At 35.5% G+C, this 13,083-nt stretch overlaps 1 protein-coding gene across 9 annotated transcripts in view; it reads left to right on the top strand.

Moving 5' to 3' along the window:
• nfia (nuclear factor I/A) overlaps nt 1-13,083 on the top strand; it is a 367,146-nt gene that overhangs the window by 141,274 nt on the left and 212,789 nt on the right. The window contains exon 1 of one of the 9 annotated variants that reach the window (XM_041277575.1): nt 11,594-11,918. The exons of the other annotated variants lie outside the window; for them this stretch is intronic. Within the exon in view, the coding sequence (XP_041133509.1) occupies nt 11,910-11,918 (9 nt within the window). The 5' untranslated portion in view covers nt 11,594-11,909. Of the gene's footprint in view, nt 1-11,593; nt 11,919-13,083 lie in introns of those variants that run through there. 9 annotated transcript variants of the gene reach the window in all.

Genomic DNA, 13,083 nt, shown 5'->3' with positions numbered 1-13,083 from the left:
TTCAGGCACCTTTTATTGAAGGCCTGTATTTCCAGTCACTCGAGAATGGAGATATACTCAGCTTGTTTATTCATTAGGCCTCTTCAGGAGGCAGCTATTTTGAGCCAAACAGCAACCTGCTATAGAATATGATAGTGTAATTACCTGCAGGTAGTCAGCAATTGCTGTACTTCTCTGGTACTTTATACCTGCGCTTTGTCTGAACTCCTTGCTAAAGCAGGTGTGTGTTGCAGAGCTCTTTTAATTATTGTAATTTATCAGTTTGCACCAGTACTGAGATTCCATATTTGTGACAAGATGCCGACTGCAGCTCACTCCCCCTCATATCGACTGCAGCTCACCCCCCATATCCACTGCAACTCACTCCCCTCATATCCACTGCAGCTCACCCCCCTCATATCCACTGCAGCTCACTCCCCTCATATCCACTGCAGCTCACTCCCCTCATACCCACTGCAGCTCACTCCCCTCATATCCACTGCAGCTCACTCCCCTCTTATATCCACTGCAGCTCACTCCCCCCTCATATCCACTGCAGCTCACTCCCCTCATATCCACTGCAGCTCACTCCCCCTCATATCCACTGCAGCTCACCCCCCCTCATATCCACTGCAGCTCACCCCCTCATATCCACTGCAGCTCACTCCCCCTCATATCCACTGCAACTCACTCCCCTCATATCCACTGCAGCTCACTCCCCTCATATCCACTGCAGCTCACTCCCCCTCATAGCCAATGCATCTCACTCCCCTCATATCCACTGTAGCTCACTCCCCTCATATCCACTACAGCTCACCCCCCTCATATCCACTGCAGCTCACTCCCCCTCATATCCACTGCAGCTCACTCCCCCTCATATCCACTGCAGTTCACTCCCCTCATATTCACAGCAGCTCCCTCCCCCCTCACGTTCACTACAGCTCACTCCCCATCATACCCATTGCAGCTCACTCCCCCTCATATCCAATGCAGCTCACTCCCCTCATATCCACTACAGCTCACCCCTCTCATATCAACTGCAGCTCACTCCCCTCATATCCACTACAGCTCACTCCCCTCATATCCACTGCGGCAAAACTGACAGACTCTGAGGGCTAGACTCATGTAGACTGTGGAAGTTACTCACATGGAATGGTAACATATCTCTGGTACTGTCCATGGTAGCCTATACCTTATTAACAGTGTTTTGGCAGGTGTTTATTTTTATATGTTTATCAATAACGTGAGTGTGATAAATACAGTATGATGACCATTAATATCAACTGTGTCACAAATGACAATAACAACGTTTTGAAAATATGTCCCTATGTGTCCTATTAAAAACAAGCTTCTCTAACAGATACACCAGGTATACTAATGCAAGAAGCAGCCTTGTATATATAGAATATATCACAATTATCCTGCAGACCTGAATTTTGATCACACATAAAATCAGACAAGCTTTAGGGACACAAGGACTGTGCAGCGATAATTTCTGCCCCCTGTGCAACTGTGAGTTAATAAATTAAAAATCTCTATGTAAATCTACAGTGAAAGAAGGGATAGAAATCTCAGCTGCACAGTCCGAGTGGTCAAATGTAGCTTGTGGGAGTCTTTTTGGAAGCACTGGTTGACTATTCCATCTGGAATACTGTACTTAGTAAGCCTGGTAAATGATGTCCTGTGCAGACTTGCAAGGACAGTGCTAACAGTGCCAGTTTGACTATGACTTCCAATGTAAAAGGAATAGGTGTTTTATTTCTCTGGTTAATGTCTGCACATTGGAATTGACTGGCTGCATTATAAGCAGTGCTTCAGTTGTGTTACGCTCTCTCTTGTTAAGTGTATCCACTGACATACAGTACTGGAGGGCTGGAATTCATTCAGAGTGCCCTTTTAGAGTCTCAATGGGAAATTTAAGAAAATTCTTCAAATTCTTTTGGCTATATTTTGAATTCTGGTAACTGGTCTACTATGAAACATATTCCAGATGGCTTGGTATATAACTTTAAGTAATTGCGTATTCACAATAACTAATTAATGCAGCCCCATCCCGTTTTTGACTGTTTTTGTGATGTTATGGTTTCAAAGAATTTTGATTGTGTTGAGATAGTATACAATGTTAGACACTTTTAAACAGAAATGTGCGAATGCACACTTGATAAATAAGGACCCTGGCCTTCATCCCTCACCTTTAATAGTTTGGGTCGATGCTAGCACAAGGCAGACCCTTCTTCATTTCTCTCTGGCTGATTGCTCTGTAAATCTATCCAGCTGCTTCTGCTTCAATCATTATTTACCAGGATTACATTAAGCCTTGTCAACCGCAGCCTCTTTCTGAAAGTACTCCTCAGCACTGCTTTTTTAAACTGGCTTCAAAAATGTAGCTTTGAGAAGACTAGTAAAAACAGTTAACACATTAAACACTATGTAGATATAAAGTATTTCGTATAGGGTCTGTTGATAATGCTTCAATGTTTAAAGACAGTTTATAGATATTTAGGAAGGTTGCCTCACAAACTAATGTTACAGCTGCAAGATTGAGTGCCAACGTGACATGTTATTAGCAAGTTTCAAGTAATCAATATTCATAAAAATTCAAAAGAATATATGACTGCATACAGATACATACCAAATTTGACAATGTGAAGCATATAACACAGTATTAAGATTGCTTTGTCAGTTGTTATATTGAGACAGCGCCCTCTTGTGGAACTACAATATGTTTTTTTAAGGTACGAAGGCTACAGTAAATTATAGATTCATTTTTTTCAGTTAATTATTCATGCAACAACCCCATGCCTTTTTATAAAAAAAAAAAAAAAAACTCAACGAGATAGTTTTCGAGAAATAGTTCGTTATTTTAATGTATGTATGGAAAAGAAATTAGTTGATTTGAAACAGAATTTGTGTATATGCAAATGAAAATGCGATTAGTTGAACATCATTTCGTCGTTGGATGACACATTTGATCTAATTGAAACAAGGGAAAATATTCCCAAATTTATTTATATATATATATATATATATATATATATATATATATATATATATATATATATATATATATATAAAAATAAATATATATATCAATTTACATTTATACAGGAAATAATATAATTTGAATATAACCAAAATGTGAATGAAATTGAAACTAACCTACAATACAAATTGCTAGGGGACTCAATTGTTGAACGATATTAAAATATCATTCATATTTGAAATGTATGCAAAATGTATGTAAAAAAACGTCATAATGGGTTTTAGGTTACACGCTTTAAACGTATGCCTAATGGCTGTAATTATCTGTAGTCTTGTAATAATTATTCTGTGAGTGAAAAGGACAAGGAAAATACACATTAGTCTCGAGGGCCCTTTTATAAACAATTTACAGGACCTGAAAACACGTGGGAGTTGTGTTCGCTAGTCCAAGTTGTTAGAGGATGGCGTGTGCTTGAGTTTTGGCACGTATCTTTGAAGACAGGTGGTAAAGTAAAGAATGAGTTCCACATGACCCTATACCACAAATACACATCTTTAACTCAGAAATCGGGACAGCAATGAGCTGTCATTTAAACGTGCGCATACGTTTTGAAATATTTTATTTATTATTTAAATGTTTTTATACATTTAGTGTCCAATATTATATAGGTTACAAAACAAAAAAAGACAACATTTCTCTTACCATACACTATTTCAACTCGGCCCCGTCATTAACAATATCAATAGGTTACCGATATCGCTTTGTTTTAGCTTAATGTTTATTTTATTTTTTAAGCTTAAATGCCTGTGTAGAAAACCTTAATACACGAATGGATAATAATACATGCAATGACGTTTAACAGGGTACATTGGGTTTTGAAGTACCAGTGAGTAGTCAGAAATATAGCATCACGTGACAGCATTGCTAAACCTCAGTTCGAACTGTGGTTTAGTTTCGCAATGAAACGGCATCTTTATGAAAACATGGGGTAACGGTTAATCGACCGGGAACCAGTTTAGTCCTTCTGTACACATAATAAGGATTGTGTAGCTATAGCTTACTCATACCCCACAAACGAATACCCTATAATGCTAACATCTTCCCAGTAATCTGAAGCTTCACACTTTAAAACATTACTTTATATTATTTCAATGGTACATTTCATAGACTACGTACACTTTTTCGTTACAACGAGCGAATGTGTCTGAATGTAATCCTTGCCAATATCTGCAAACAGCCTGCTCACGGTTTTATACAATTCCTAATGCATAAGCGCGACTAATTATTTAAGGGGACGGGGGAGGGGGAGTTTGGAACATTTTCTGTGATCTCGCTAGCCTATCTGCCAAATATAAATAAAGCTGGATTAAACAGGTGCATATAATAATTCCAATAACCCAATTACAGATAATAGTTTCGCTGTAGAAAGCTTTGTGAAACGTTATATAAAGCTTTTTGCTTGTCGTTTTATCTGAGTCGTTTATTTACAAACGGGACTCAAAAATCTGTATTTCCTCCCCTAAAAGCGGATATGTGTGTAGGCTACTGTGTTACAACGATTACTTAACGGTACACCAGCTTTACTAGTAGTCGTAGTAGTATCTTAAATCCATGTTACTGCTTGATTGGGCTGGCAGCAGTGGTGTATGTCAATCGATTGCAATGCAACGACGACGCTCGCCTGTAGATGGAGCCCCGGGCCACTGAACTATGCGCGGTTTAGCATTCGGGTTAAATCCGTTTTTCATAGTTGCATAACATAATCGATCCTGCAAAGCTGCAGTCTGTAACCATTCGCATATTAGACCTGTATAGATTGAAATAAATCACTATGAAATATGACATGGAAAGATAGAATACATAGTTAGTGTATCACTGTGAATACAAATATTCAATATTTCAAACAGTGAATTTTAAGGCTAGTTTTACATATAAAAGAAAGGAAAAATCCGATATACGTATGCCTACAATAGGTTACTATAGTAAATTATTCATATTATGTTTTTCAACTACTTAAGATAAACATTTTATTAAAATATTACTACTATTGTATTTTAAGTAATTATTACTTTATATAATATATATCAGGGCAATTATATAAAAGTTATCATTTTTACATATAACAGAAATAAGAATATTAAAACAAATGTATATGATTTTAAATATAACGCACAGGGTCCTCTCGCATCGGTGTTTGCACAGTTACCATGACGATGGATATAACTTTAAATGTAACGAACAGGGTCCTCACGCAGCGGTGTTTGGCATTTATTATTTTTTTGTACATTTTAAATAGGCCTAGACATTCTAATGTATATTGTAAACCTAATATTCGATATTATAAAATAATAATATTTTAAAATCTAATATAATACATTAGCTTTCATTTACATAAACAAATTTCGCCTTAAAGCGGATAAAATGTTGAAGTCTCTATTATACATAAACCAATTTACATATTATTGAAATGTATAACCTATCGCTTGTTTAGCGACGAAAACGTTGCATCATCAATGTAAGTGCTAGTTACTCACTTAAATATGAAACTTATTGAATAATTTAAAAGATGTAATATAATATATAATATATATATATATATATATATATATTAATATATATATATATATATATATATATATATGATACATATATGAATTATACTATGTTTTTTAATATTTAAAATGTAATTAATCTACACTAATTATCATGTGATATGCTTTTCTATACAATTTAATATGCTAAATACCCATAAAGACATTCGTACATTTATCTCATGTTTACACTGAAATTGAAATTTATTATTATTATTATTATTATTATTATTATTATTATTATTATTATTATTATTATTATTATTATCATCAGCATCATCTGGTACCCACACAACATTTTATGCAGGGTTCATCATAATATGAATGACAATTTCAAACAAAACAATAACAATATTTCATATTCCATTAGGCCAGTAGAAGAATTTTGATATCTCTGTATTTAGAAATAGATTTCTTAAAAACATTTTTACAAGATACATAAATTAATAGGCATTAATAGGTAATAATGACTGTGATTTTCTGAATATTTCTACATTACAAGTGTGTCTGTCCCACCGAACCCGGCGTTGCTGCTATAACTAGCTGTTGGCTTACCTGTTTGCAACGCTGATTAAAATCTCATAGGACGTCCTGCAGATACATCTGTTTGCTCACGACCTATTCACGTGGTTTGCAGAGGAGGAATGGTGCTTTGGCAATCCAGATTAACTTCATTTTAAGAGTTGCTGAAGTTGTGTATGTAAACAATGTATTCAAAAGTCACTAGGCTAATTAGGCTTAGAGGACATATATGCCACTGGTATTAAACCACATATTAGACCGACGCATCCTTCTATTAACCTGAAGCAATTCACATTGATATATGTACCTCTGTTACGTACCCATGGCTATTTATAAATGACAGTACGTGTTTGAGTATAATTCTGAGGATAGGCCTCCACATTGGGTTCTCTCTCTCGATGGAATCACAAGCCCTGTATCTCTATATGTTTATGTATTGTGTGTACTTTGCTGAACTGCATCAATTAATCTGTGTCCATTTAATACAACATGTCAACATCTCTGATTTGATAGTGGAAATTATATCAGACCATTTTGATTTAACCCGGTGTACGTATATTTAATACACGGAGCTACTTTGTCTACAATCCCCCCAAAAAGCAAACATATTCCATTACAATAAAACAGACTATACTATTAATTATAGCCGCAATACATTTCCCTCTAAAATATGTGAAGATATGTATAGCTATTCTATTTTAGACACTCGTGTAATACATATTAAAAATGAATGATTTGAAAGGAATTTGTTAAAGTCCAAAACTTGCCTAAGTGTTATAAACCTATTTTCATTAGTGGGGATACATAACATTAGAATTGAATTTGTAGCATTATTATACCGTTACGTATTAAACAATTCAACTACTGATATTAACTTACTGTCATGTTTGCTATAAGGTGTGTACTCCATAGAACTGGCTTGCCCCACGTTTTCTTAAGTGCAAGTACTTTCATTGATAGTAGTACAGGTGTATGTATATGTCGGTTTCCTTAGTAGAAACTTTAAATATCTAATATATGTTGTCGATAACTTGTGTCTGCACAAAATTGTGAGTTTTTAGGGGGGTAAGCAAAATACGGTTGCTTAAATTTGGTACTATTTGTGTCTGCATTCTTTCTTAAACAGCGACTGAAAGTATGTATATGATTTACACAACTTAACAAACCTTTTGTGCAACCTAATTTTTTGTATTTTTGGTACAGTAACCAAGTCAAACATATTTAGATTTACAGACCCAGGTACATCTTTATAAAATAATAATACTGATAATAATAAGCTATATAGATTATATATATATAATATATAATTATTATTATATTATATAATTATTATCAATAATAATAATAATAATAATAATAATAATAATTTTAAACAGTAGATAGACTTCTTGATCTGCACATAAATGATGTAATTAGTATATGATCGTAATGAGTCTTTACAATTCAAAAATGACACATTTACTTACCTTATAAATTACGTTGTGTTTATGTTCTGTTCTTATTATTAGTGAATTGCCAGGGTTTCGCGTTTTATAGATTCAAATCTAAATCTAAAGTTAGGGCTCCCTATACTGTACTTCATTAAAAAGAACTGCAAGATGCCAATTCCTAACAGCAATATGGTGATCTTTTAATAAAGTACAATTATTTTGTGTGACAATAAAGTTTTACAACATTGTTTGTTAGTGTTTTTTAAATTATTTACTGGCACGTTTTTGTATATACAAATTACTACTATATATTTTATCTGTCAAAAAAAAAAAAAAAAAAAAAAAATCGACCCAATTTTGGAATTTCCGGATTGTCGATGTCCGATATTATTTACAGCGGCCTGTTAGTTAATTATGCGAAGTGGCCCAACACAACAATACAAACTTCCGAGTATAGGCCTGTTGATACAAATCACATTCAAATAATGCTTATTATATAAATAGCCATAGAAGCTATACAAACTATTCAACTTTATGTAGAAAGATTACGCTATCTCATTCAACGAATGCAGCGTCAGAGATCCATCAGTGCGTCTGTCCTGGGATTTCAATCTAAATTTAGTGCTAAATAAACACTTAGATCCAGGTACTACTACTACTACTACTACTAATAATAATAATAATAATAATAATAATAATAATAATAATAATAATAATAATAATAATAATAATAATAATAATAATAATAATAATGGATTCTGTTTATTACAGTCTTCGAAAAAACATACGACGAATGCTCTCACTGCACCCTTGACCGCTCGTAGCTCGATTGCCTTGCCATTTGCTTGACCGCTCGTAGCTCGATTGCCTTGCTATTTGCTTGACTGTCTTGTAGCTCCATTGCCTTGCTATTTGCTCAGTCTCCAAGTTGTACGGTGTTCTTTTAAGTCTATTTAAACGTTTTGGAGATGAGGGGTTTTCTACGCGTTTATGCCCCACAGCGCAACTTTAGTTTTGCTGCTCTGCTGAGAGTCGACTGTGTAACTTCTTGGCTCAAGTCTTCAGTATATCTTGTCCTAAACTGTGCGGCTTTACACATATTTTTTGCAATTCTTGGCTGAATACAGTTGAAATGCAGGCTTGCATCTCCTGCTTTTATTTGTCAAACTCGTGAACAAAACACTTCAGCGTAAAAAAGTGATATTCTTGTTGAGCTTAAAGTCACACGCGCGCGCGGCACGCACACACACACACACACACACACACACACACACACTACATGGATGAAAGCTATTGCATCCTGACCAATTCTAAAAAAAGGTATAATATCATAGAAGTGACGTCAAAAGGTGAGAATTCATCTTGAAGACCATCGTTTTCGAAGCAAATATAACATGCCTCGTTTTCAATCACTCGACAACACCCACAGTATAGAAATGATCATTAATGATCGACAAAATGAGAATACGGAAAAAAAGATGTAAAGCTTGTACACTCGTATCAGAAAAAAACTGGAGATACAGATAACGACATATAACGTTTGTACAGCACAGACTACTACCTTTAAAAAAAACCGAAGTGTACTGCTGAACTTCGTCTTCGTTAATATTAGCATCACAGGGGTGCCCATGTATTATAAAAAAAAAAAAAATAGATGGGCCTCTTTAGTGAGTTACAGAAAAACAATTCCATCTCGGGTTTCTGTGACAGTTTATAATTTTCTCGACATTCGGTCTCGTAAAGTATGACGTCATAGAAACCCTCGATGAAATTATTTTCCTGTAACTCACTGAAGCCTATCTATCTATCTATCTATCTAGATAGAATAGATAGATAGATATATAGATAGATATCATCTAATGTACAGCTCAGTACTGTCAAATTAACTTCCCACAGAATTAAGACACAATGAGAAGGCTGTAATTGAATCCTCATTTTACCAGGGATCACAGTTAGTAACTGCATCAAATTGCAGGCATAATGTTAGTTTCTCTGAATGAAAGGGTTAACCTTTCCAAATCCCTATTAATATTATTTACGAAAATTGTGACCACGTTTACTGCAATATTTTCATTCATGAAAGCGTGTTTTTTAAATATCAAATAATGTTAATCCAACCGTATTGAGGGCTGCACTTCACTGGCACTTTGGAACTTAGTAAATATTTCCTTTTACATAGCAATTCTATAACAATCTGCACACAACACCTTTTTTATTTGGGAAAACACAAATGCAAATTTAAAAAAAAAAAAAAAAACGGGGGTCATGGGACTAAACATGTGGATGTCAGACTTTTTCTTAAACATTATGTTAAAGTTATCTAAACAAGATAAACATGGCCCACGTGTCAGATTGCTTCAGCCTGTAGTTTTGAATAATACGACATATGACATACATTATTAATATGGTATTGTTTTGTACCACATTCAAAATGCAAACTAAGTACAAATGAATTTAACCAAGAAACGAAGTCCAGTAAACATACTAACTCAAAACAGCAGTACACCATATCCTTTGTTGGGAAACTGGTAACTGCGTACACAATGTTAACTTCCATTTTTAATAATCTCAAAATATTATTTAAGTACAATGCAGCTGAGAATTTAGAGTCTGTAAAATCATAATTCTGATTCATTTGCCGTACATATGTCTAACTTATCATTGTGTATGGAAGTCAACACACTTAATAATAAATATCAATAAATGATTAAAAATGAAAGTGAACCTTGATAATAATTTAGCAATATAGTAATTTACATTCATTCGGCTGGGATCGAGGTCTTTTATTTATCACTGGTGTAAGTAATTCAATCACAAAGAACTGTCATATTGAGCGTCATAAACACTCGTCTGCTCCATTACACCACGAAAGCATTGTTACCATCCCTAGTGTAAGTTGAATGTATCCTCTAACAATAAATACTACTACTACTACTACTACTAACTACTACTACTACTACTACTAATAATAATAATAATAATAATAATAATAATAATAATAGCCAACATTCTACCGTGGGAAGCAGTGGTTATATTGGGCAGTAGAGGCTGCATAGCCAAGCACAGCTTCACGGCTTTGAAACAGATGGCATTCGTGCATATATTATACTGCTTTGGATTGGACTAGCACACTGCACAGCACATGATATGAAGATGTTTTGCCGAGTCGTTATTGAAATAGAACGGAGTCTTTTTTATTATTATTATTACACTATTATATTGAAAAATCCAGCGGGAATAAGCCTATTCAAGTCGGCAAGCCCCTCCCCTATCAGTTTTCTAATTGTATCTACCAAATACATTGTAAAGGGGTTCTAATATATTCTTAATAGTGAAAACGTAGCTCTTTGTGTAATCTGATGAAAATGATACAATTGCCATGAGACTGTGGTACTACTGTTGCAATATGTAAAGCCGCATATTAACACGCGCATTGCATAGCCACTGCACACAGCGACGTGGAGAGATTCGAATGACTAACATAACACGTTTAACTTCCACGGAAAATAGAAAAACGGCTTTTCAGATGCAGCCGTATTAGCGTGTCTACAGGCTACAGTATGGACGCCCTATGTTTCTAAATAAATAGGGCATGGAGCGCCATTTATAAATCACTTAGCGAGCTGGTACACACATTTACCAAAAACCTTGCATCCCAAACAATGAATAAACCGAGAAGCAAAAACCCAGATGAAACACAAAACACACCACAACAAAATTACGAAAAACACCCGTTTCAGAAATACATCAGTGGTCTTAAACGCGTATCACATATTTGGAAATTAAAATCCTCTGCGCATATTTGTTACTGTAGTTTTAAAAATGCACTGCCCGAGTCGGCTGCCCTCCCCATGATATAAACGAGCTCTGCAGCAGACACAAAACGAGTCTGTTCCTTCTTTGCAAGGCTGGAACGCTGACCCGGGCGAGCTGGCGCAACATTCCAGGGGCTGTGATTCGCCAGCGCCGGGAGGGGAGGGAAGGGAGAGTGGCGTACCGCCGCCGCCGCTTTGGTCGTGCGTGGTTACTATGCAAATACAGCGATTGCGGAAATAAACAAGGGGGGGACTAGCTGAATCGATCGAACTTCTGCAGAAAGTCTAACAAACCGAGCAAAGGCAGACAGAGAGTGTCCAGTGAGCCAGCCGGCCTTGCCAAGCTTGGATCGCTGTCAAAAACAAGGGGAGAGCGTGTATTGCAAATCCTTTCTATGCGGAATTAAACTAAACAAGCAGCAATTGGCCACCTTTTTTTCTTTCTCTTCCGGGTTTTTACAACGACTTCAAGTTTATAAGATTTTTTTTTATTATTATCATTATTTTGCAGTTTAAAAATAAACAACAAAAGCGACCGCAAACGAAGCAGTTCGGCTCAACATTTTAAACTTTCTCACGTACTCTTTACATGGCAATGGTACGTGCATACATGCATACGAAGCATTGTTCTTTTATCTAGCGTTATAGTTTTAGACATGGATGCAGCAGGGTTTATTGTTATGCAATGTAATTAAATTGTTTTTATTAGGATGTGTAACTGCTGACAGGGTATGTATACCAACTGCATTGTTAAAGGGACACTGCAAATATTGCGTCCTGTTTTATTTAATTTTTTTTTTTTCTTCAGGAAAAGTGCTGAGCTTGTGACTTCCCTTAATACAATGCAGCGCTTGCTCGGTCCAAAAATAATACTACTAATAATATATACTATAGTAAGGTTACGTGCTTGCTGTTCAGAGACGTCTGGTTTTAGCACTTAACCTAATAGAAAACGCATGCTGGGGATACGAGAGTGACGTGATTCATTTCCAATCAGCGCCACTGTGTTTTTAAAAGGCTGGCTGGTTGTCCAATCAGGGATAGTTGTATTTTTCGAATGTTATGAAAAGAGCTGTTGACATGGAGTGGGCGGGACCCAGTGTATGAAGTTAGCTGAACTGTGCAGCAGGTTTCATCGTAGTATAACTTGCCTGATACAGTGTTCAAAATTCGCACAAGGTGTTATAGCGCATGCAAACCAAGGCAGTCACTATGAGCCTTAACACGGTTAGTTCACAGGGTTGATCTTTTAGAGACGGTTTCAGTGCTTCACTTCATTTCACAATGAATGCTATATGCAGTAACGTATTTGGAAAATATATATTGATTCTTAACACAATACGAATAGACATTTTGGCTGCTGTATTTGTTCTAGAAATAGTTACTGTAAATAGACAACATTGTATCAGTTCACAATATTGGACACATACGAAGATGCAATGCAGTACTTGATGCAGGATACATGTTTTTCAAGTTTTAAGCTGTGCGCACAGTATGAGGTTACTTTTTTTTATTTTATTTATTTTTTTACCATCCCTATATTTTGATAATGGGCCGTTCATTTCTTAAGCAACATGACACACATGTTGCTGTCTGGTAATCAGAATTATATGTAGCATATATTATTCCCCTCAGCTCATGTTTTATTAAAAACAAAATTGTAAACTGCGTTATCGCTCTGTTTTAAAAGAGAAACAAGGGTATTCTAACTACGCTGAAGGTATCCTGACCAGCCTAAGTAAGCAAATGCAAAATTCGATTCT

This window comes from Polyodon spathula, chromosome 18 (assembly GCF_017654505.1).
Source record: "Polyodon spathula isolate WHYD16114869_AA chromosome 18, ASM1765450v1, whole genome shotgun sequence".
Taxonomy (NCBI): Eukaryota; Metazoa; Chordata; class Actinopteri; order Acipenseriformes; family Polyodontidae; genus Polyodon; species Polyodon spathula.
This window is presented reverse-complemented; position numbering and strand designations above follow the sequence as displayed.